General features: G+C 36.5%; 1 protein-coding gene across 5 annotated transcripts in view; it reads right to left on the bottom strand.

Annotated features, from left to right (window-relative positions):
* Positions 1-27,258, bottom strand: part of astn1 (astrotactin 1) — a 351,664-nt gene that overhangs the window by 204,804 nt on the left and 119,602 nt on the right. For all 5 annotated transcript variants that reach the window (XM_032565575.1, XM_032565574.1, XM_032565573.1 and 2 more), the window contains 2 exons: positions 24,327-24,464; positions 14,554-14,704 (listed from right to left, as the gene is read on the bottom strand). In XM_032565575.1, the coding sequence (XP_032421466.1) occupies positions 14,554-14,704; positions 24,327-24,464 (289 nt within the window). The remainder of the gene's footprint in view (positions 1-14,553; positions 14,705-24,326; positions 24,465-27,258) is intronic.

Consider the following 27,258-nt stretch of genomic DNA (forward strand, 5'->3'; position numbering starts at 1 on the left):
TCTTTGACATTCTTGTTTCATTGTCACATTTCAGCTTTGTTCTTTTGTGACATTCTCTTGTTGGGATACGTTTTGTTTGGTGCTTTGTTGTCTCTCCGTTAGTTTCTGTTTAACCTTTGGTTATCTCAGTTCAGAAATTTGGTTAATTACTCTCACCCTTTTCTTGTCCCAACGAGCTCCCTCCCATGTATACAGTATATTCCTCCCTGGCTCTTTCCATCATTGCAAAATGTTACTTTTATGTGAGGAAGCTTTTGGAAGTTTGCACTATTTTTTCCCCTCCATTTTTGTTTATTCCATGGGTAAAACATAATTTAAAGGTTTAAGGTGTTGATTTCAATCTTTTGTTTAATAATGTCTGTAATTGTGTGATTTGGTAGATTTAGAAACATGCTACTGCATCCTCCTGGAAATGTTATAGTGAAATTTTCTAGTTATAGAACTAAAGAGGGAACTTAAAGGTATGCTGACTGATATATCCAATTAAGAACTGCTAGATATTTTTTTCATAACCTTTAAAGATGTATCTAGCCAAGTGGGGAAATGTGCTCTGCTCTTTAATGTTTTTTTTTCACAGAGAAACTTGTCTCAAGAATATATATATACTGTGAGATTAGACGATGTGCTTTGTCAAAGGTCATCTTAGAGAGCTACGTTTGTAATTCCACTCTTCTGAGGAAGGGTAAGCAAATCAAAGAGATGGACGGCAAATTTAAGTTTAGTTTTGCCATTTTTGTTCATAGTCCCTTATCCTAGATGCTTTCGTGCACCTGAATTTTACAGCTCAGATTCCACAAACCTAAAGCGAAAACACATAGAATTGTCATTACTGGCTGAATTGGCACTAAACATTCTTTTGCAAAGGTTTAAAAGTAAGCCAGGTATGGAACTAAACAAAAAGTTACTTTTCAGAAAACAACTTCTGAATTTCCACTTTTACAGTCTGCTACACTAATGAGACGGTGTTATTTTTTTCCCTAGTGTTTCATGGTTTATGCGGGACCAGACTTTTAGACAGAATTATCCGGGGTCACAAACCTGAAAACAACTGGAGATCGCACCTCGCTATTAAAGATCTTGCATGGCTGTTGTGTCCTGAAAACCAAGAAAAGCAGTCTCACAGCTGGCTGTGCCTAATTGAGGCAACAACCGCAGAAGTACAGATTCTGATAATGAGATTGACTTAATTGCCACAGTGTCTAGTGTGGTGCCAATTCTACAAAATTATGCTCCACTAAATGATTGATCAAATATGTTTCCTAGTTCCAATCAGAGGATGAATCATCACCCTTGTTAAATTTTAAGTAAAAACAGCATGTTTAATTGAACATCCTCCTTTTTTAATCACATATTCTCTTCAATTCTTTGTTGCATTTAATTTTTGTAATTTTACAATGCAACAATATAATAATCCCTCTCAAACACTTGGGAGCAACATTGAGATTCCATAGTATTGAAAATTGGTTTAAGAGAAGCACGTTTTTATGGGTAAAAAAAATCCAATTCAAGCCAAAAGGGGGAAAAGTACTTGATGAACCATCTACTGTATGTTTAAACACACAACACCCAGGAAAATCCTGTGACCCGAGGAGAGAAAACATCAGTAGTGGCAATCTAATGTGCTCCTCTGGTCTACTTTAGAGCTGAGCTCTAGTTGTACATTTGCCAAGTATTGACTCCCCTCAACAATGCTTAGTATCCCAAAGTGTGATCTCAGTCAAGATTGGTTTCTGCTGCCGAAGGGGTGGTTCAGCAACACAAAATGAAACGACAGAGTGCTTTAGCCAGCAGCACCAAGTCCGGTGCAGTTCAGAATCATTAAAAAGAACTGTGCTGTTCAGAGAGGCATAATGTGCATCTTGTCATCATTTAGTTCTATGAAATGTTAAATTTTGTGTCCATTTTGAACTTGAATCATGCAAGGTTACTGTGGGAGCCTTGCTGATGGCCATCACAGAGCAACAAAAATAGCAGCCAACCAATGGTGTTCCTTGTTATGGGTTATATATACAAAAAACCCCAAAACAAAACAAAAAAAAAATGTTTCCTACAAGTGGAAACAAGATTAACCTCACTTATAAAATGAAAAAAAAACTTTTGTGAAGTGAAGACCTTTGCAATGGTTGTTCTTGTTTGTACAATTGTGACAAACATAAGGTTGTCATTTTAAGGAAAGTGACATCAAAAGTGAATTTTAGAAAAGGGCATAGTTTGTTATTTATTTATTTTTTAGAACGCCACAGATGCTCTAGTGGCTCAAAGTTAGTGGGTTAGTAAAAGTAACTAAGCAATAGTGCAAAAGAGGTAAAATGAGAGTTTTCATCATTAGAGGCACAGTTTTATCTGAGCACAAACAAGGAATGACCCCAAAGTGTCCAGCATGGTCAGGCTAACGTCGACTCTCATCTTCACAGCTGTGTGACAAAAATCATATTGCTTTGTTGTTATACTAATGTTGTCCAACCCTTGTTGTCACAACTGCCTGGAGAACTTTTCACCCCGTTCTGCACGCAAAACTATTATGTGATTGGTCACAATTTTTTCGCCATGTTTGTTAATGTGAAAAAGTGCTTTGACAGCAATGTCGTCTCCCACATCTGTTGGACCAAAACACTGATGCACATAAAAAATAAAATGAGATTTTACAGCTCGTCAATTATTATTTCCTCCTCCAAACTTGTGAATTCATAATTCTCATTACTCTCTGCATCTCCTCTTACTGTTGTAAACTACACATATGACCACGCACCATGACGTACATCGCAGCGGAAGGGGTTTCACAAGAGCTCGGCACAGTGTGTCTTGTTGCCCTTGAAGTGTGTGTGTGCAAAAACAAACATCCTGCAACAATGTAACCACAAGTCGACTGTTTGACTTCGGGCTGAGCATACTTGGCCCTTAAGAGTCCCTAAAGACTGGATTGAAACGGTGGTACAATGTTAACAGGAAATAAAACATAGCTGGTGTTTGCAGTGTCTTTTTGAGATTGTCTGGGGTGCAGCGGGCTCTTTGTTATGCATGAGATCTGGTTTTCTCAATCATGTGTTAAAGCTATTGTATACAGAGGGTAAAATCACACATATAGGCACATAAATAATACAAATGGATGAAGGTCATACAAACACATTACTTATGCAGTAATGTAGCCTACCTACTTCGATGCTGGACTTAATTTATTAGGTGAGAAAATAAAGGATTAGATCAATTACATTGGTTAAAATTCAAATGCAATAACCTAGGGATTAGTAGAACTGAATTAGATTGTGTGTAGCTGAATGTTAGACTTAATCTTTTTGTTTGATTTCCAATGAAGTTGAGTGTGTCAAATAAAGGTGGTTGAAGACAGAACCAAATGCAGGTAGGCTGACAGCCAGTAATCCAAGCTACAATTATTAAGCTGGAAATATAAGATACATAAATTCATCACACCAAAATCGTATCAGGTGTACCAATTAGAAGAAGAAGTAATAACCTTTATTTTTCCAGAGGGGACAATGAGGTGTAACAGCAACATTAAATATAGGTAAAATAACAGCAGAAATGTTATCAAAAATTAGCAAAAACAGTGCAAATGACCGTGCAAATGTCAGCAGGGAAGTAAACATTGATTTTGTTGGGAGCAGTGATGGTTATAGAGTCTGACAGCTGCTGGGAGGAAGTATCTGCAATAATGCTCCTTTGGGCATTTAGGATGCAGCAATCTGTCACTGAAGGAGCTCTACAGTTCAGTAACAACTTCATATATGGGGTAGGAGACATTGTCCATTACTGATGTTATTTTAGTCAGGGTCCTTCTGTCTACCACCACCTGCACAATTACAGAATGAAGATAGATGTTGGGAGCTGGAAACTAAGAGAGATGAGAAGCATTATTTGTGAGAGAATGCATTACATTAAAAATCTTAGAGTGGCTTAGTCATTTCTGTCATCTCGTATGTATTCCCTTGGTATTGTCTTGTCAGATGCTCAAAATGCATCTATGCTGCTGCGGTATGCTAATAAACCTAACAATGTGCTTTAGCACTGCTTATTGTCATTTAATTTTAAGTATTTCTATACATTTGCCTGAACTACTTTTCCAAAACTTTTCTAGTCCAGGTAATTTGTCACTGAAGCAGATGCTCTCTCTTATCATTATCAATGGGTTGAAACAACACTTTGGACAATAGTGTCAGTCTCTCAATGCTGAAGACTGACCAATGTCTTCAGTCAAACTCCCCTAACATATGCCATGCATGAGCACGCACACCCTAACAAACACACCCACACTACAGCAGGATGCTTTCCTCACAAATAGAAATAAGTAAAAAGTAGGGGTAAAAAGTTAATCTCTGCATATATACATTTTAAAAATATGTACCCTAAAATATTCAGATAATTGTAATTTGCACATTAGTTTGTTTTGTAAAAATCAAATAGCAAAAACAAAAGTCTTCAATATCCTACAAATAGCATCTGTTGGAATTAAATTGTCTCAATATTTTTTGACAGTTAGGCAACTTTGGTTTTGCCTGGGAACTCCATCAAGAGTTATTCAAAGGCAACAGGTTGGTTGCATAAGACAGTTTTACAAAATACAATTTTATTTGACATAAATTAGCTCCTTTTAGTTTTATGTACTTTTAGCCTGCCTGGATTCTGTCAGCCCTGCTACCAGAACTACCAGTAAACACTAACTACTTGAGAGAGGATGAATAAAAAGGCCCTACAGACCTGATGTTGGCAGAATTTTCACATAAATTGTAAGCTGAGCCACAAATGGTCTCCCAACTGTAGCAGCATCCAAGTTAAATCTAGAGTAGCACAGAGAGACTTGTCTTAGAAGCAGAGTTTAAAAAGAACCTCCCTGTCTCAAAATTTGTTTATACATCTGGCTGCACAGGTAAGGTCAAACACCCCAAAGAAGTAAAACTGTGTTTTATTTCTTCTGCAGACTAGAAAAATGAATCAAGTGAACTGAAATTAACATCTATGAACAAAACAAGTTCACTTTGAGCCTCTCAATGCTAACTCTGCAATTTAATTTGTTATAATCTGGAACACACAAATCCCACTGAGGGATTACATACAAGGATGGGAATCCTATTATCTTGTGTAAATGAAGCATAAAAAGATAACCCCTCCCTGTAGCTTTTGTTTGTACCTTTTCCCTCTGTGGGCAAATCATTTTGGCACTATTCACATGAAAAAGGGGATCATAGATCTGTGACTGTTTGAACTGACTTTGCATGTGAGGAGGGCCAGTTACTGATGCTTGAGATGGCTCTGCAGTAAAAGAGGGAAAAAAAGGCTTTATGCTCTCAGGATTAAGCAACCATCTGTGAGAAAACAATGAATTTGATTGGACATGTTATTCTGCTTTCATGGCTGTCTAAATCAGTCTGTACCATAGAATTCACACGCGATTACTTCCAACAGCTCAAATATCACTGTCCAATCCATCTTCCATGAACAGGAAAAGAATAACATAACTGCAAAGCTACCAAGAGACGACCATTCCCCTAAACTGACACACTGAGTGGGTAGAGCACTAATCAGAGAAGCAGCTAGAAGGTCTATGACAACACAAGAGGAGCTGCGCAAAGTCCCTGTTCAGGTGGGAAACATTGATGACAGGACAATTGTTAACCTTATACTTCATAAATCTGACCTTTATTGAAGCAAAAAGAAATTCATAGCTGAAAGCTGGTCCTACACCTCGAAAAGCCCTGGTTAGAGCTAAACTTATTCTCAGTCTTCTGTGGAGCATCATATTTTCTTCATAACACAAACACTATTCATTGTGTCAATCTTCAAACTACATTGTCACAAAATGAACACAAAACACAAAGATACTAATAAAACATGCTATTGCTAGCAATGATGTGGGTTTGCATGTTATGTTAAACACAGGCTCTCACACACAAACTTTATTCAAGGATCTTGGACGGTGTACTCATATCCTCCATCTTCCATCTTGGTGGCAATCTGTTCTGTCAACATCATCCTTGTTTTCCACCATTTTGCAGGGGAGACAAGTGACAAGACGAAACTAATTAATCTCACAATCATCCCATGATTATTACACTCTCACTTCCACAGGCGTCACACGCTGCTTCTCCCCAGGAGTGCAATACATCAGGGTCCACTCTCACTGCCGCCATCAGCCGAATCTCTCACAAGAGAAGATATTAAAACACAGACAGGACAGCTACCGGCGGCACCGAATCAGACAAGGTGTTAATTGATTAGGGTGGAATCACATTGCTGGGGCGCAGCCAGTTTACCGCCCTGATTAGACAGATGAGAAGCTCATTTATAAGCTCAACAGTCACAGGATAATTAGTAAAACCCACGCTAATGTATGCAACGGAGGCTGAAAGTGTGCTCAATGCGGTGTTGGACAGGAGTGGGATGTGTGTCTGTGGGTGAAGAGCAACGGTTTTGCTCACTTGGTGTTGTATAAGTAAATGAGAAAATAATGATGCATTTTACTCAAAGACAACACCAATAAATCCTCAAACTATGATAAGGACAGGGACTTAATATGCCAAAAGATATTCAAATGCTATAGACACATCTCCAACTCTGGTTGGTGCCTTATAAGTTACTGTTGAAAAAAATCATCTTTCAGACATTACCTGATCCCTCCATCTCATCCATGATATACATCTGCTTACATTCAAGGCCAGCTTTGCATAAACAACAGAGTGAGGGGGAATTTGTGCTGTGTCTTCTATTCAATCTGCTCTTGCAATCTCTGAGTAATTAGCATTTGATTTACAGCAACGGCAGGCCAGGAGCTGACTTCCGGACAAGTTTAGCAAATGAAGGCAAACTCAGAGGAATGTGGCTGAAATCGATAAGCCTTAAACGGGATAATGAAGATGTGCAACATAAAATATACAAAAGAAACTAAACAGAGAAACATTTTACTATTACCATAATTCAGTGCAAATACTGCTGTGTGGAAATGGTGATGTAGAGTAAATGTGCATTGCAGTATAGTGGAACGTGGAGCTCAGACAACCTCGGCAATGATTGACCTTCTAAAGAGTCGTGAATAATATGGTTTTGGTTTGAGGTTGTTACTAGAAAAGAAAAATTACACTACCTCTGTTCTGCTTATGCTGCTGTCACACAGAGTCTGGTCTTGCTTTGTATGCGAAACCATATAAAAACATGTTTTACTTATATAAATGCAGTTGGAAAAACCAGCCTATGAAGCTTGTGTATTAGTGTGTGTTTATTGGAATGAGGAGTGTACAATTAACTGTATTTCGGTCATGTTTGAGGCTAGTACGGACCCAAATGCAGAGAAAAACCATAGTTTAATGGATGGCTTAAATGAAATAATAAGACCTGGAGAATGAGAACTGCAGAGAGATCAGGTGGTGAACGGAAAAATCCAGCAATGCATAATGAAAAACCAGGAGCTGAAATCCTGAAGGACAAAAGAACCAGATGAACTAATCAGAGGAATTATACATCTGTGGCAGGGAGAAAGCAAGGAATCAAACGTTAATCGAACGCTAGTTTGTTTGTCCTACGACCGCTAAAATCTGTCCCTACTCCATTTTTGTTTACAATTTGTGAAGAATAAAGTGCTTCAAAGTCTTTGGATGGTTTAACACAGTGCAGTGTGAATGCACACCAATACCAGCTGAAAATGTAACAAACATTGCAATTTTGGTCCCCGATCAAGCCAAGTCTACTGGACTACCAGGTGTGAAAATGCCATTACGGAGAAGATTAATTAACACAGAGGGAGCTGAACTAAGTCCCAAATAATCTTCAAATTAAAAAAGAAAATGTCTGAGAATAATGAGAAATAGAATTAAATGTACAAAAACAACATACACAAATAAGCTAAGAATCTAAACACAGAGGAATAAACTCATTTGGTAACACCTTTCTAACAATAATGAGCACAGATGAATTGAGTGAATGTGTCAAGAGGCGTAGGATATAAATAAAACAAGAAAATTATCAAAGCACAAACAATTAAAGTATACCCACAAACATCTGTTTGTATTGTGAAAGTTCTACAATATCAGCTAAGTTATTGTATTTCTTTTGTGACATTATTTTTTATTTTTCTACACTTCAGGACTGCCAGGGAACACAAATTAAATGCTCTATGCCCATTCTATGAGAGCCCCCAAGTAACTCCCTCAAGAGCCCCAAATTATTTTTTGATTAATTAAGTTGCTGACTTACAGAAAAAAGGTCTTTAACCTTCATATTGTACGTGTGCATAAGCGTGAGGATGTTAGTGCTGACGTAAGTGCTGCTAATTTGTAACTAATTTTGGCATCCAAGAGCAGCAAGGGGGTAGCCTTGGCTCCCAGAGGCAGCAGCAGACTCTCCAAACAGACACCAGCCATCCCCACATATGCCTGACACAGCAGCTGGTCAACAAAAAAGATCAGGAGGCCAAAGAGGCATAAGGAGAGAAGCAGGGTACCAAACGCCCTTACCCAATCCTGGTACCATGTCTCCTAGTGCGGGCCAAGCCTACAAATTGGTAACCCCAAAACCACCTCCTCAGCAGCAGAATAACTGCACTCTGAAGAGGAGGAACTCACTCAAGCAGCTCTCTATTCCCTGTGTGGGCATCACTCAGAAGTGCCAATGCTACTCCACCTGACTGGACAGCCCTGAAAGCTGGGTGGCCCACTTCTAGGCAGGAATGACATTAACCAATTCCCCAAACCCTCCTCACCCTGCCCTAAAAATAAAAGGTATTACCAGCGTAGATTTAAATCTGGTGTCAAAGTAGATTTCACAAGCACATTACTTTTTTCTGTTTAACCAGAAAAAAATATAACCTTAAACTCCATTCCATGAATTGTGTTGTTTGACACAAGTTTAGGCATTGGATTGTCACTAATCTGTGTTTCCCTTAGAAGACTTGAATTACTGATCAGTTTATATAAAGTCACCTGGTACAGCTTAAGCTGTGTTTTTCTTTCCACAAACTTTAATCTATTTTGAATTAGTTGGACTTGGAGGTTCCCAGGATTTGTGACTGGCAAAGATACAACAAGGCACAAGTTGCTCTAGGAGCATTTTGAGTTATTTAGAGCCAGAAAGTGTGGATTACAAACTTTCTGATGATGTCAACACATAAAAATAAATTTAAAAAAATGTTGTAGGAAATATGGGCATTGGAATGTTGGCACTCTGCAAACAAGTTCAAAGAGGAAACAGTCCTCAAAGTTTCCAAATTCCCCAAACTTGATCAGCTACCTGGGGGTGTTGTTACCAAAGACTGGTAATTTACATTGTTTAGCAATAACCCCACCTATTGACAGTATGGCTGGGAAGGCATACAGACAAAACTGAGCTTTTGTCTGGCTTACCTAGTAAGAAATCTTTTTTTTTTTTTTTTTACAGGGTTTTAGTTTGTGTCCAATTTTTCAATATGCCTGAGAGCTTCCGTCTTTGAGCTGTTGTCCAGGAGTTCTCTATGAACTCTGAATTTTATTAGAATTATACCATTCCTAAATAAACGCTGGACAGAATATGTTTCTCTGCTTACCAAAAAATGCTTTGGGACTCCTCCAGAGAAGCTGGTTATACATCTTCATAAAACATAAGTCCTTACTTATATTGTATTTACTTGCTGATTGCAATAACCTTTGATATGTGTGCAGGGCATTACAAGAGAGCAAAGTTGTATAAAAAACTTCAGGGTAAGGAGACGTTCAAAAGAATCTGTGTGTAAATGTTGTATCACTCCCAGATCCTGGATAAGTGGAAGATAAGACTCTTGTTCCAAGTTGTACCATTAGATGTCTGTCATGTATGTTAAGAAATGTCTACATGTTGCACATTAAGTGCCTTTTTATACAACAGGACTTGAATCATGCCTTGTTCCTGCTTTTGGCAAGGTGCGTCACATTTATGTTGTTAATTAAATGTTAATTAGTTTAGTTTATTTAGTTGAGGGAAGAGGCTTAAATTCAGCAACCAACAACAACTGGCTTGAGATTGTCTTGTTGTTTATCTTTGCTTTAGCTTTTTAAAAAAATTCCTGAAAAATGTAAAATAATTCAACTTTGTATGTATATAAATTCACATTCAAACATTAAAACGTATCTTTCAGATGGAAGGTAATAAATGACGTTTAAAGAAAATAGATAATTGCACAACAGTTTCCTTTTTGTCCCCAAGCAACAATGCCTTGAGCTTTATTGATGCAGAAAAAAATATATATATATATATATTTAAAAGCCACAAAAATGGCTGATTACATCTTGTTGAATATACAAGCTAGCCTCTTTCTCAAGAGGTCTTGGCTTGAGTGCAAATTATTGTCCAAGTCTAAATTTTGAATCAGTCAGGCTTCTAGTTGAGCTCAGTGAACATTCAAAATGATTTTGAGGTGAAAACAGAGACATCGAGAATAAGTACACAGACTCCCTAGTGTTATTTTTTGCAAAGGTTTCAGATATATTACAGACCCAAATGCACACATATTACAGGACAGTAAATAATTAACAAGATACAAAAGAAAAGCTTCTTGACACCTCAAAGCGCTGGAAAGAAATCTTTTCACCACTTTTCTTTGGATCCTTGTGAGACTAATTTCAGAGGAAAGAAAATGGATTTTTTTTTCCCCCCCTGATGCTTTTGGCAGGGATTTGCAACACACTGCAACATAAAGAAGCTCTCTCTTAGATAGATGGATGGCAAATGTGAAATGTTTTTAAAAGTCACCCTGTAATTATGCATTAAGGAATAATGTCACAACAAAAATGTGAGGACCGTTTTATGCTTTCCCACACCAGGGAAAAGCATGAAAAAGTGTCTCAACCAGGCAAAACAGATTCAAGTGCCTCCAAGACTTCAAAGGCTTGGCTAAAAATATCCACTCAGTCATCTCCTTGTATAAGATGGAAATTGGATGGATATTGAACTGCCGACATTTAAGTTCAGTGGCGCTGTACTATACAGGATTTCTTTGACCATATCTCTCTGATGCATTTAAACCCGAGTCAACCTCCAAATGTGTTTGCAGCTGGACTAAGACAGAGGCAGGCAAATTTGTGCCACCCCTGGTGAATGTGTGTATAGCACTTTCATTGTAGTAAAAATAATTCATGCTTTAAAAAAGGTATAAATTCCAACCTTTGGGGAACACTATGATGCTAAGAAAAATGTTTTTACAAAAATGCACATGGCACCACCGACTCTCTGTTAGAGATATATCTAACTTACGGATTTTTATTTTATATAGACTTCTCGATCAAACAATTAAGATATGAAGGCTGGTTTCGATCGGCCAGTGGTCACTAGGATGAATGAGGAAGAATATTTATTTGATCAACAAAAATGTATAATAAGAATGATTAGATTAATTTATGAAGATTACACAGGAAATATTAATCTAACCAAATTAAGTTAAATTTAACAGAGTTTTGTTTTTTTTTACTGTCTTTTATTCCATTCAGAATTGTTGTTAAATTGCCCTTTCATGAGTGTTAAAGCTCTAACGGAAATTTTACACTAAATACAGACTATCACTGGTTATTATTAGATTAAATTAACGTCACAGGCTATATTTATATCTGGAATGTAAACATATAAAGATGCTGCATATTTTTTTAACCATTAACAGCTATGGTGTCGATTCCTCCCTTTGCTCTTCCTAAGTGAAAATGTATATATAAAAAGGACAAAACCAGTTAGGATATACAAAGCATAAATGGATATATTGCTTAACACATTAATACAAAGAACTTTTCAAACACAAAAAGTCTGTCTTCCTGAATAATTTCTAATAGCAGAAATTATGCAGGAGTCAATCTCCTGGCTGACTCTGCAGGAAACAACCAGGAGATTTACTCTTTCCCATAGGAGCAGGTTGTGACTTCTGGAAAGCATCAGGAAAAAAAAAAAGGTGATTTACTAAGCCATTTTCATTCAATGTAACTGCAGCGCTAAGATATCAAAAAGCAGAAAAACATTCCTGTGGGTTGAAAAATATACTATGAGAAATACTTCTTTAACTTACAGATAAAACTGATAAACTGCTAAAAGTCAAAATAGAGTTATGAGCATTGTAATGCAATATGGAAAATGTGTTTTTAATTTCATTCCAAGAATTTTGAATCTAATCAGCTGTTATAAGAAGTCTTCAAAAGTAATTACTTTTTTAATACACTATAAAGAATCATAAATATTTTTGACATGGCATTGTTTCTTATTAAAATGTAACTGAAAACAGAAAGTTGTTACTCATATCATATGGTTTTATTATCTTTTAAAATATGCACATCACGTTTTTTGTCAGACACAAACATTTTGATTTGATTAAAATGTGTTTAAATCTCAAGCCTTCTGGGGTATGAATATTTTTTGGTTTAACTAACGGCTTGCTTTCTGTTTTCATGAACAACACAGGAAACTGAGTTCAGTTAATATTTCCAAATGTGAACATCCTCCCAAGTTTTAGGAACAAATAAAGTGAAGTACTCAAAACAAAAGCAATTAGGGTCTACATGTCATTTTGCTACAGTTTTAGAATTGCTATTTGTATGGTAGCAGTTAGAAACATCAGGGGCAGACACATTACAATATTTTTGCAGGAGCTAAAATTTGAAAACCTGAATTTGACTCGGTTTCATATTCTGAAACTAGATACCTAGACAGATCTGCTCCTGAAATAGATTCACCCTGAGAACAATCTCGCTCCGTTTCTCTGAAGACGCAGTTTGCTTACATTTAAACGATTCATTATGCATGCATTTCATGGAAAGCTCACCAAAAAAAACATGCTAATGTGAATCACAGCCAGTCATTTGCTTGTCATTTTAGAAAACAAAACCGATTTGATTGATGCAGATTTAGTGAGAAAGTTAGCATCTGCATAAAGCTCGAGATCATCTTCGCAGGAGAAGAAAAACAGAAAATACCAACAAATTTCTCTGATGCAAAGCAAAGCAGATCAGGAAAGAAAGTAGAATTTGTCCTGTCTTCTTGTGAAGATTTAAAAATGTGCTTATACTGTTCAGACGCATTCATGAGATGTTTATATTTGTAGTATACTTGCATGACCTACATAAAATAATTTTGCAATCTGACAGTTTTACTTCAGTGAATGCTTTTCACCCCAAAAATAATCAGATGATGAGATACATTATTCCACTATAAAAAACTGTGGGTGTAAAAGCTTAAGTTTGCTCACTTAGTCTTAAAAAATTGTGGATTTGTTTTACTTGCTCTGCTGTTCAGGTAGGAGTGAGCACAAAAATCACACCTCAGAGTATGACAAGAACCATAATCTTTTGACCATGATCTTCAGGCAGACTTACAGATATTTTAGTCCTCATTATGATCTCTAAATACTATGTCTTTGCAGTTGCAGAATACAGTCTCTCATGTAAAAAGATACATACTTTTATTATGCATTATCACTTTTTTTCTCTCTCCATTTTAATTTATGAATATAAAATTTGCCTGTCAGATTTAAAGGTACCACATTTCTAGAGGAAAGATATCTGGAAAGGACAGTAGAAAAAGAAGTTTTAAAGCTTAAAGAGCTAATCAAATACTTTGAAATAGATTTTTTACCTTCACATTCAACTGCCTGGAGTTCACTTACTGTAAATCTATGACTTCAAAATAAAAGTAAGATGATGGAAGAGACTGATATTCATTGACAAATGCACTCAAATATTTGATATAGGTGATTTTGATATCGTAATATCACTGCAGAAGTGCGGAATAAACGTGGGTTTATGCTCCAGACTTTAAATTCCATATCCTCCCATTAAAATTTCCCACCAGCTGCTCCACCATGTTTGAGATGCATCGCGAGTGAGAGAGAGAGGCATACAGGATCACATCAACACCATCTTTCCAGACCACCTTAAAGCCTCGACTGAAGTGCATCAAAGCACTCGAAAAGAAATTAAATTGTTGCGGGGACGGTGTCTGACAGCTCATCGATAGAAAGTGGGGTGAGGGGTGAGGGATTTAAGGGAAGCAAAACACCAGCAGAAGGCAATAAGATTCTGCAATGACAAAAACGCAAGCAGTAGGGTCCCCAGCAGATGGAGAAGAAAACAAACCTGGCTGTTACATTTCCTGGTTGCTAAGCACCACCTGGAGGTAATGAATGTGCTGCCGGCCTAAGAGGCATGAGAGACGATGGGGGAGAGTCAAATAGTCTATTCAGAAACGCTAGAGAATGCCGCTTCACTGTGTGTCCTTGATGTGGGTCGCCGCGGATATGTCCATGAATATTTATGCAAGCAAACAGACTTAAACAATGATGACCAAAACAGGATATTAATGAAAAAAAAGGGGATCTGGTTTATAACCTTTAGAAAAGTGGCCAGGTACGTTGGCAAAAGATCAAAACTCCTCAAGGTTTGGATCTGCTGGAGGTTAAGGCAATTTTATCCTCTTGTGCTGCATCAGTCATAAGATGGAGTGCGTAGATTGTATACCACTCTGTAATACTTTGAATTGGATTCTTTTCTCTGGGGAAAGGTCATTTTTTTTCTGTGGCGGAATCTACAGCCGCCTAAAGGTAGAGATTTATAAAGAAAGATGACTCACCACACAGCCGGTGGAATCGAGCTTTCGGTCAGATATGCAGCGAAAGTTGCGGCTGCAGCCGCCGTTGTCTTTCGAGCAATCTCTGACGGGTCCGAAAGAGTCCAGGAGGACCTCCAAAGAGTCGAACGACGAGCTGATCATCAGCTCCTCTCTGCAGAAACAACGAGGGAGAAAGCAGAGGTAATGTGTGTTATGTGGGGTATTATTGTCAGTAATTGAGCCTGCAATCTGTTGCACATGAAAGGGCCCTGAAATGTTTCTGTATTCACCCCTGCATAGAGTTGTTTTAAAAAGCAAAATATGTTTGCTTGAGAATTTATTAAAAAACTTAAACTAAACTTTGCCACATTTTGTCTATTGGGATTCAAAGTGATAGATTAACCCAAATAAACTAATGATCTTTATTTTATAGTACAAATTAAAGCACTACACCAGAGCAATATCTGATCAACGACTACATAAAATGAACTCCCATTATCCATCTGAACAGAAGGAGACTAATGGTACAAGGGCAATGTTTTTCATCTTGTTCAGCCATTTTTATGTCATCAGGTGGGAAATTATTACCTCTTTGAGTTAGACGTCTTTTGGAAATATGGAAAAAAAACACTCTGTTGGTTATAACTGCACGTTTTGTAATTGGGCTACTACTATTACAAGAATATTTGTTTCAATCTAAAAGCTAAAAAAATACAAAAATTGTGGCTCTTTAGCTTTAGAACAAAACATTATCAATTATGTACTTATTTGTGAAATGTAAGTTCACTTTTATTTAAGCCTCATATATGTTTTCTGGCCCAATGTATGTTAAGTTGTAGCAAAGGCTAAAATGGATCTTTGGTAAATTTTGCTAACCCCTGATTTTGCTGGAGAGTCATGTTGAAGAAGCTTTGTAGTTGTGCAACACTCCTTCCTTATTCCTTACAGGTCCTTCTCAAAATATTAGCATATTGTGATAAAGTTCATTATTTCCCATAATGTAATGATAAAAATTGACATTCATATATTTTAGATTCATTGCACACTAACTGAAATATTTCAGGTCTTTTATTGTCTTAATACGGATGATTTTGGCACACAGCTCGTGAAAACCCCAAATTCCTATCTCACAAAATTAGCATATTTCATCCGACCAATAAAAGAAAAGTGTTTTTAATACAAAAAAAGTCAACCTTCAAATAATTATGTACAGTTATGCACTCAATACTTGGTCGGGAATCCTTTTGCAGAAAAGACTGCTTCAATGCGGCGTGGCATGGAGGCAATCAGCCTGTGGCACTGCTGAGGTGTTATGGAGGCCCAGGATGCTTCGATAGCAGCCATTAGCTCATCCAGAGTGTTGGGTCTTGCGTCTCTCAACTTTCTCTTCACAATAGCCCACGGATTCTCTATGGGGTTCAGGTCAGGAGAGTTGGCAGGCCAATTGAGCACAGTGATACCATGGTCAGTAAACCATTTACAAGTGATTTTGGCACTGTGAGCAGGTGCCAGGTCGTGCTGAAAAATGAAATCTTCATCTCCATAAAGCTTTTCAGCAGATGGAAGCATGAAGTGCTCCAAAATCTCCTGATAGATAGCTGCATTGACACTGCCCTTGATAAAACACAGTGGACCAACACCAGCAGCTGACATGGAACCCCAGACCATCACTGACTGTGGGTACTTGACACTGGACTTCTGGCATTTCCTTCTCCCCAGTCTTCCTCTAGACTCTGACACCTTGATTTCCGAATGACATGCAAAATTTGCTTTCATCCGAAAAAGTACTTTGGACCACTAAGCAACAGTCCAGTGCTGCTTCTCTGTAGCCCAGGTCAGGCGCCTCTGCCGCTGTTTCTGGTTTAAAAGTGGCTTGACCTGGGGAATGCGGCACCTGTAGCCCATTTCCTGCACACGCCTGTGCACGGTGGCTCTGGATGTTTCTACTCCAGACTCAGTCCACTGCTTCCGCAGGTGACCCAAGGTCTGGAATCGGCCCTTCTCCACAATCTTCCTCAGGGTCCGGTCACCTCTTCTCGTTGTGCAGCATTTTCTGCCACACTTTTTCCTTCCCACAGACTTCCCACTGAGGTGCCTTGATACAGCACTCTGGGAACAGCCTATTCGTTCAGAAATAACTTGCCCTCTTGCTTGAGGGTGTCAATGATGGCCTTCTGGACAGCAGTCAGGTCGGCAGTCTTACCCATGATTGGGGTTTTGAGTGATGAACCAGGCTGGGAGTTTTAAAGGCCTCAGGAATCTTTTGCAGGTGTTTAGAGTTCATTCGTTGCTTCAGATGATTAGGTTCATAGCTCGTTTAGAGACCCCTTTCATGATATGCTAATTTTGTGAGATAGGAATTTTGGGTTTTCATGAGCTGTATGCCAAAATCATCCATATTAAGACAATAAAAGACCTGAAATATTTCAGTTAGTGTGCAATGAATCTAAAATATATGAATGTTCAATTTTTATCATTACATTATGGAAAATAATGAACTTTATCACAATATGCTAATATTTTGAGAAGGAACTGTATACGATGATTACCTGAACTGTCTTCTGAGGGCTGTTCAAAGCTTGGGATATAATTTTATAAGCTAATCTGCCAAAATTTTCCTGCAACTTTATTCATAAATTGTCTTGTGTGTTTATGTATGTCCTTTCATGCCTCTAAAACCTTAACAGAATATATCTATTCTGTGCATAAATAATACACAGGTTTGATAATAACACTCAGATAACTTCTGAAGGAATTTTCTTCACTTAATTTGATTAAGATGCATCAAAGTAAAGGGGGGTGGATGCACAAACACTTTTACAATTTTTGTTCTTTTTTTATTTTGAAAAACAAATTCTTTTCCTTCTTCATCACAATTATGTTCTACTTTGTGTTGGTCTGTCATGTAAAGTCCCACAGAAATTCACTGTAATTTGATTTTTTGACTAGATTAAAATTTTAAAAAAGTTTAAGTGAGATTATTTTTGTAAGGCACTGTACAACATAAAAGAACAGAAAAAAAAAATTAGAACATTCCTGTTAGTGAAATACGTTTCCCACCGGATATGATAAGAACCTTTAAGATTATCAATAATTAGGTGCAGTTCGATAATACAATTGATAAGTAAACTGTGATGGGATCAAACCTGGTTTAACACTCAATTTGATTAAATAAAATTTATATAAATGTAAGAAGATCTGACATTAGTGTCATCGGTGTTGATTCATCCAATTATCTCCAATCTCACAACACTACTGTCAAGAAAATGCATCGTAATTTTATTAATAATGAGGATAAAATATTTTTTAATTGTTTCATAATGCGCCAAAAAAATAATACCACCCTAATGAATCAATGTCAAAGTAATGTTTCAATATTCATCCATGGAAAGTGCTTTGCAGAACCAACTTTTAAAAAATCGCAGTATTCAAAGTAGACAGTATTAGAGCTAACACTAAATGAATTTGTTACCTTAACCTTTCTGGGAGCTTTTATGTAATATGAATAATTTTTTTTATCAAAAACTATTTATAAAATTAATAACGGACCCAATTAGATGGACAAGTTAAGTATTTGACATTGTTAATAAAGAATAAAATAGACTGAAATATTTTTGCAAAGAAGTATGTTTTATTTATATGTTGACAATTGGGAGAAAAAAAAAAGCTATTGGATTTCTTCCCTTTCAAACTCAAATTGATGTTATCTTACAAAACCAATTTCTCCGTTTTTAATTACCTGTTGCACTGCTGTCATTTATACTGTGGGGACCTGTTGAAAGGAACATCGGCAGATGATGAAACCAACAGCAAGTGTGAATACTAAATTACTGAGGAACCCTCATAATAGCCAGGGGACCTCCACAGAGAGTACAACACAATTTACCACAGCCGCCGACATAAATCATTGATTAAAAGTTTAAATGATGACGAAGTAAGGCAACATTTATTATTTGGTAAAATACCCTCACAATGAATTGGTATGTCATCTGAAGATAATATTCCTATTCTCAGAGCATTATCAGTATGAACAGTGATAACAAAAACCTAAAAACCAAAAGTCTGATTAAAGCTTCTTGCCAGACTTTTTTTTTGTCACTTCAATTCAACTTACCTTAAAAGTAAATTTTGTAAAAATAGAAAAGCATACTATAGTTGTTTTTTTGTCAATCATTAATTCCAGGTTCTGCTTAAGTGATTTTCTTTATTCAAAAGGTCTGAATCAAGTTTGGCTGTGACTAGTTAAACAGAAGATGTGGTTAGATAATGACTTGGATAGGAATTGATTATTTGTTCGCATAGGTTTATATTTGTTTGGATAGAATAAATGAAATCATCAATTGAAAAATGTTTATGTATTTGTGCAGGTTATCTTTGGCTGATATTTAAATCAGCTTAATAATCTAAAATATTTAACGGTGACAAATATGCAAAAAAATCCTGAAAAAATATGTTGTTGATAAATATTTCACGGTACATCTCCCCTTGTGTAATTTAGCCACAGAGTTTAAATAATTTAACAGTATCTTGTAAAATAATAATCAGAATATCGAATAGAACATGAAAGAAATAAACCACAAAGCAACCATTTCTTTAAGAATTACACCACAGAGAAATTTTGCTTCAAAAGTCCAAATGTAATTTTTTTTCTTTAAATTGTTCATGTCTTGATACTGGGAGATGCTGAAGTGATTTTACAGATGCTGTATTTAAAAAAAACTAGTTTCAAGCTAATACATCATCAAAAAAGTATAAAGAATACTTCACAATGTTTTGTTTTTTTTCTTTTCCCAAATTGCTTGAACTTCTGTGACACCAGCTAAACAATGGAAAAAGATCAGCGTTTGTTGTCACTTATCTCTCTGCCAGGAAGCAACAAAGTTACAAATGACAATCAAACACATGGGAACGCAGCTCAGAAGAACAGTGAATCAGCATGTTTCAAGAAGGTGTTAACAGTGTTTTTGTGAAGCCCCTGAGGGATCGCTGAGGAGAGCATTCATTAGATCACAGATCAGAAGGAGATGAGCTATTTACACAGCGACTTGTAGAAAGCTGCCAAATCAAAATAGCATGTTAAAAAAAAAAGAAAAACAGATGAAAGTGTGTAAACACAACGCATCCTCACTGCAATTTCCCAACAGAGAGCTTAAAAATCTTGACATCATAAATATTCACAAAAGGAATGTTCAGACAACAAAAATGATTTGTAGGTGTGATAAAATAACATAAAAATGCATATTTATATACTTTCTAAGCTTCCCACACTGTGAATTTAGTTGAACTGTGAATCATTTATGTGTTTGATGTAACACATTGTCATACAGAAATAAAGTACAAACTTGTGTAAAGATAATATAGCTACATACAGAAAGTGTCCAACGTGAATTTAAGCAAAATGAACAGAGAATAGATCGTACATAACAAAACTTGAATCAACAACTATTGATGAACGTCAATAGGGCTGTACATTATAAAAATCATATATTTATATTTTTTCTTTCAGTACTTTATGCCTTTACACTCCACAGTTTCTTTATTCTGACTTCCCCACAGCGAAGACATATGTAAGAAATATATTAATACCAATAATAATAATATTAAACGGGCAGAATAAGACTACCAAAGGTTAAAGGTAAAATTTTGTTGACTGTCAGAATTTTGAGCCATATTTTATCCTGACGGTCACAGGAATTTGTTAGGTCTTGTGTAAAAATAAGGGAAAAAAGTCAGATCTGGAAGTACTGGACCAAAAAGAAAGATTGGAAAAGCTGCACCGTATGTTTCAATGAAAAAGCTGTAAGATTTTTTTCCCCAATTGTAGCACCTCTTAAGTCTGGTTAGACACAGACTGCTGACAGAGCAGCAGGAGTGAGCGAATGCTGGGTTGCACTGTTTGAAATTGTTGGATGATGATCTGCATTTTGTTCATGTTATCTTGATGAGGGCTTCACAAAAGAACATGTTATCTTTCTGTGAGAGCCTACAGGAGGCACAAGGGGCTACAAATTAGGAAAAAAAATTCTAAAATCTTGGACATTTTCTTGTGATAAACCTTCTTACATCTAGGGCATTAAACTACATGCTGTTTTTCCCCCTATTATTTGTAACTAGAGTTCATCTATGTTGAAGTTATTACCAGGTGCCAAACTTTGCACACATTTGTTAACTCAGCACTATCACTTTTTAACCACATTGGTCTATTTGCTTACTTAGAAAACGGGGTTTTTTTTTGCAAATATTTGTTAAATATTTAATAATTTATGTGAGCCAGATTAAGACCCCATGAAAATGAATGTCGGTCTACCCTCCCCTACTATAAATATAAATATTTTTCTAAAGAAGAATTTTTCAAATCTACTCCTCAAAAGTCACTGTTTTGCAACTTTTAGATGCATTTCTGGTTTGTCTATTCTGCATGCATTTTTCTTTGTTTTAATAATTGCATGATTATTTTACAGCAACTGCTTTTTCACACATGTTGCGTGACATGTCGAAAAAATCGAATCACTGACTATTTTAAAATATTTTCTTGTATTTTATTTTCCACATAGAAGTTGGAACTGGCTGATATCAGTATCAGATATCAACAATGATGCATGTTTGAGTAGGCGTGTCTTGTTTTTGGTCCAGCTACCTTGGGAAAGTGATCTCAGATAAGTGCCAGATAAGATGGATGGACGACTGAATGGCTTGAATAAATCAGACTGTTTTGGAAGCAAAATGACACAATTCAGTCGAAAGCAGTTGATTCACATATCCTTTGCAAACAGAAGTTGGTGATTGTGTATGAAGTGCATGAGTGCTACTCAAATTTTATCTGAAACTGTGTTTATAAAATGAAACGGTGGGGCTACGGAGGTCACCAGATAAACGATCAAGCACAATTCAGAACATAACAACCATAACATAGATGTTTGACATCTCGTTATTTTATTCAGCAGTTTTAATACCTGTATGTGGGGGAAGCAGCTATTCTACATCGCAGTCATGGATGTCCCTGCCCTCATATCACCGCTATGTTTGACTTCTGATAGTTTCAAACTGCAAATACAAACTCCTTCATTTCATATCTTGAGTTGTGGCTTACTCCTAACCATCTCTGGTTTGGACACCAGTTTGAATTAGTAACACACAGCTGGAGTATGCAGATGAAATTTCTATGCACATATCTCAGAAATCATTTTCATCACGCTGGTGATGTATGCTCATCAACAGGCCCATGCATGTATTTTCTCTGTATAATGAAGCCATTTCTTGTTTATGTTTCACTGTGCAGCACTTAAAAGACACAACTTTATGAATTGCCACAAAGTCACTGGGTTCAGCTTAATGAGACAAGTTCAATGACTCCAAGACTATATAAAGAAAAATCATTGTGTGTGAAAATAATTCAGACTCAGTGAGTGACATATTTATTTAAATAAAGCTGTGCCCTTTTCCCCAGTAATGTTCAGCTCTTCCTTTTTTAATAGAGCAGTTCATATTGTAACTACTCGGTTAAAAAAAAAAGGACAGTTCATATTTTTCTCTTTTAATTTGCCTCCCAACTGTCCAGCTCACTGTTGAAATATCTACAAAGCATACAGCATTATCACATAGTTTTAAATGTACCATTCACAATATGTCAGTCAAAACATTTACAATTTAAATCAGGAAAAATATGAGATGAAATCAAATTATATTAATCATTAGAATTTCAAGATGAATACAGATGGAAGGACCAAACGATTACACAGGAAACTAAATAATTATAATGCATCATGGCACAAAGCCAAAATTATCTCAAATTGGTTGAGTTTACTGCAACCCAATAGTCGTTCCAGTTCCCAACTTTCAATTAAATATAGCATTTATGTGATGTGGAACGGGAGACAAATTGTGCACAATCAGGTGACAAAAGTGCAGCAGCTACGTTATGCTCTTGAGTTGTTCATAAACATCTTTAGCATTTTTTTTCATCTGACGGTGGCATTCAGATCGTTGAACATTGGAAATTGGGAGTTTGAATGGATGAAGATCCCAAAAATTATCGAAACTGGTTTGAGGATTGATAAAGAATGTTAATATTAAGTTTCTGGAATTGATTTGAAAAGGACCTAAACTCAAGCTGGTTGGATTTTGTAAACAATGTATAAAAGTTGGGTCTCAGAGGAGAGTTAGATTATTTAAAAGTATTTCTGCTAATTTTACCGAGAAGTGTTGTCAAATATCCAGCCAAAATTATGCCTGCTGGTGGTTTTAAAAACCAGGTAGTCAGAGTGCAACGTGAAAAGACGCCTATAACCAGATGCAGGTGTGGAAATTTGAAAATCCACAGTACAATCAACCTTTATGGAGGTGATTCTTTATTACGTCTTTAATTTGAAAAACATTCTGTGTGTCCCAGTTTACAGAATACTTCAGAGTAGTTATATGATAAAAAAAAAGATCTGTTTTAATGAAATGGCAATGCAAACCTGCAGACCAGTGCAAAGAATCGGATTCTGCTCAAGTAATAAACAATGCAAGTTAATGATGCATTACCAAATTTATTACTAGACTATAGTTGCATATACTTGCTGGAGTTATGACTAGTCCATTAATTTTGTGTGGACCAATGTAAAAAATGTGGCCTAGTTAATCCCACAGTAGATACGAGGGTTATTATGAACAATGAGTGGGTTAAACCTTCCCACATCCATAGCTAAGAGATGACATCTATGCTACATAGTTCTATATTTAGTCCGACTTTCCTTTAAAGTGCATTCTGTGTCAATTATCTGCATGGCATACACATTGTAGCACAACTTGTAATTTTTCCAATGAAACCTAATATGGTTTATTGTATTGTATTGATATGTACAGTATGTCAACTCTATGTCTCACACTATAAACCGGGATAAAAAGGTCATTATATATTGTGTTTTTATTTAATGTCTAGTTTTCAAATATCTACACATTCTTCTATTTCCTCCCAGCACTGGGAAGATAACACAGAAGTGGAGAGGAGCAAAAATGTTTGTAAAAACAGAGAACATGTTATCGACTCAAGCCTAAATTTACAGAACCTGATTAAGAGCTCTGGTTACATTGGCGTCCTGATATGAACATTTCTTGGGTCAACTTATCCACCCACTGGTAGAAAAGCAAAGTGGCTAAATAATTCTGCTGCTTCCCTGATGTCGGCTGGGTCCAATTTAACACTGCAGCTTTGTTTTGGCTCAGTTACTGCTCTCTTTGCAGTCTAGACACAGACGCAGTCGTTGCATGCAGAGCGGATTGTCTTCGGAGTTATGAACCATTTAACAATCGAAACACTGCTTCTGGCTTCAAATCACCAGCCAGTTCTTAGTTTTATTTTCCTTTTTTTCCCCCTGCTGCTTCTCCATAATTGATTTTGTGTTTGAACTCAGAATTTTATTACCCTGTGAATCATGACCACTAAGACCTCTTCATCAACAACAGTGCGATGATTAAAACTCACAGAAACAATAGTTAATAAAAAAAAAACAAGTGCAGATGAAGTTAGAATACAGAGCAGAGCAAGTCTCCTGAAAAGGGTAGCTGTCAGAGTTGACATTTACTTTACTTTATGCAGGATGACATAAAAGTATGATAATATATGTCATCATTTAAAGCCAGCAAATGTCTTTGTTACATTTGAGTGTGGTGATGACAAACTTTTTGTTGGAGTGTAATTAGCAATAAGATCATGATGCTTAATGAAACAATTGTTCTTCCCATTGAAGCTTCTTTTGTCTCAGTTCCTAAAGCTATACTTAAGAAAAGTGGCATCTTTAAATGTCTCTCACCTTACGTCTACCGCATCCTCCATTACTGTCATGTCTGTCTTGCATTTGGCTGACGGGTTGATGGCGAGCTCAGCAGGAGGGATGACAAAGCTTTTGCTCAGAGGAAGCCACATTCCTTCTCCCAGGGTGTATGTAAATCTAGAAGAAGACAGTCACAGAAGTGGGCTTTTTAAAAGTGAAAAGAATGACATGAAGGCAAAGTGAAATAAAATGTTGCTTATGCATGTACACCTTGTGAGTCTGCAACCTTTGCAATCTAAAGAGACAATTTTTTGCCCTCAGTCTAGCTAAATAAAACTCATTTTTATAGTCTGCTCCTCACCTCTCTTTTTGTTTGGATAATACAAATAGTCTTATCATAGGACTGGTCAGCTGGTCTCACACAGACAAACCTACAGTGTCATAAAAGACCAGGTGATGAATCCTTGATGCCCACAAATAATCTTTACTTTCCTGCGCCCAAAGCACAATCAAAGCTTTCCTCCTTAACATTGAAAACAGCACACTTCTCTTGACAAAATGCAAATGGAAAGGGCAGCTATGCTGAGCTCCACAAAATCCTCCATGCATAACAATTCACAACTTCACACCTATAGTTCAATTAACCCTTTCTTCTCTTTGTGGGGAAACACAACTGGCAAATTGCTGTCACCAAACCAACCGACCACAATCTGGCGAGAGCAGAGTTGACAGACTCCTTTGACTTTCCATGACGCTTGTCAAATGTTACATGACCTTTTCAGAGAAAACTTGATAATCTACTATAGAAAATTTGTTGTTATTTTTGAAAGTGCTAAAATTGTGTTTCCATTTTTAGGTTTCAAAACAAAGAAAAACAAAATATTTGTAAAAAAAAATGAATGGATACATTTTTACCTACAGGGTGATGATATTTCTGGAAAAAATTCAAGCACATAGCTTCCAAACTAATGGCAAGAAAAATAGATCTGAAAATTTATTACTTTCTTGTGGATATGCAATTAAATTATTCTGTGTAAGAGCCAAAACACTGCTAAAATCTGAATTTGTTATTATATCAGACCAGTAAGTCGTTCTGTCTATTTTTAGCCAATATCAATAAGAGTCATTATGGAAGATTCGGAGAGTCACCAAGTGTGAATAGGAGAATGTGGCTTTTGTGCAAAAAAACCAAAATTTCTCCACAGAAAGAAAAGGAAATTTGAAAAATATTGACAGATTTCCTTCACGGGTTTTTGGCTCTTCAGCTGTAATCATTGCCACCTTGTCACAGGCATCCAAGTAACCAACCACTTAAGGTCTAAGATTTTTGCTTTGTGTTTACCATAGACATCAATATGGAAACCCTGGCCAAATGCAAAATCATTCCTACACATTACCAATGGTTGACATACACACGGGGATATTCTGTGTAAATTTTAAAAGCCACCAAAATTCATTCTTTGTGGAACCAAATACAACATGTTGCATTAAAAAAAGCAACTTTTTAAAGATGAATGTCTTAATTTCATGAATCATTTCATGTTACAAACTTAAGTTGATTCGGAGTCATTTAATTTGCCTTTAAGCAAAATCATAATTTACTGCATAAAATGGTCCCTTAACAGAGGGAACAAAACCCTGGTAAAATGGGGCCACTCAGAGTTTCCCCCTGAGACACCAAAACAACAATGAATCTGTAAAAAACACATGCCTGGAACAAAAACATCAAATAATTTTTTATTTGTGTAACAATGGTATCATCAACCTTTCCATTCATAGCAGGTATAACACAGTATTTAAAAGTTTAAGTTAAACATTGTGAGCTGATTAACCTGAAATGCTGTATTAGCCTTGATGAATAATGTATGCCGACTTGTGCTACAAAAGACATTTTTTTTCCCCCACAAAATAATCATTTTTATGCTCAATACCTGCATTTCAAAATTTTCAATTGGTCAATTTGCATTTAATAAAAATGCAAGCTTAGCATCTGAAAAGGGCAGGGAAATCAGAGGATTGTGTGAACGACCACTCGGTGCGAACCCAGAGTGATTAAACCACTGCAGAAACGGAACATTTAATTACATGAAGCTAATTAATCATCTTGTTTCAAAGTTAAGATTTTAAGTGGATCAAAGTGCAGCTGTTATTTTTATTTAAATAAGGCTTAATTTCAGGAGTTTGCTGTTGGAACTACATTTCCTAAAAGTAGTATTATTTTCATGTTATTCCTCAGGAAACAGTTGCCACATCTTATTTCACTTGCTCCTCTGGGACCGTGTTTGGCGGTGGAGCCGAGGTTCCCTGTGATGCAGGATGACGTACAAGGGTGACCACAGGATAAATTAGCTGCCACCTAACGAGCCCTGCTTTATAATGGACAACTTGGGACTTGTGCACTGCCGTACGACTTATTTGCTTCGCTCCAACAGAAACTGGAGGTGGAAAACACTAAGAGTCCTCATGAGGAAACATGTTGGGAGGAAAACATGTTTTCAATCCTTAGAGGAACTCCCTGTGGTTATTACTGAGTGGAAGGCAAGTGTTGTGTGTCTGAATGCTTGCTCTCAGCATTTATCTTCAGTATTTGTTCTGCCTCATTATACTTCCTGTAACAATAATTTTGGTAAATAATAATATATGCTTAAGCAAGCAAAATTGTGGATGCACAGCTCATCAAAACGTGACTTCAAGTAAAGGTAAAGTGCTGGATTGTTTGATAAAATGAGCTAAAGATCCAAATTGGTCAAATTAGGATGACCAGCTGGTTGTGGACATTTTAAAACCTTCGGCTAACTCTGGATAATATGCCAATGGGGAAGACAAACCTTTTAATTCAACTTTGGATCTTTGGGCCATGTTCTTCTACCTGTTCCTGACAAACAGTGCTATCAGTCAGAGTGGTCTAAATGAGCTGAAAAGTTTTTGTTGTCATGCAACAAAAAAAGAATGTTCTGTTTTTATTGCTGAT

Source organism: Xiphophorus hellerii, chromosome 6 (genome assembly GCF_003331165.1).
Source record: "Xiphophorus hellerii strain 12219 chromosome 6, Xiphophorus_hellerii-4.1, whole genome shotgun sequence".
Lineage (NCBI taxonomy): Eukaryota > Metazoa > Chordata > Actinopteri > Cyprinodontiformes > Poeciliidae > Xiphophorus > Xiphophorus hellerii.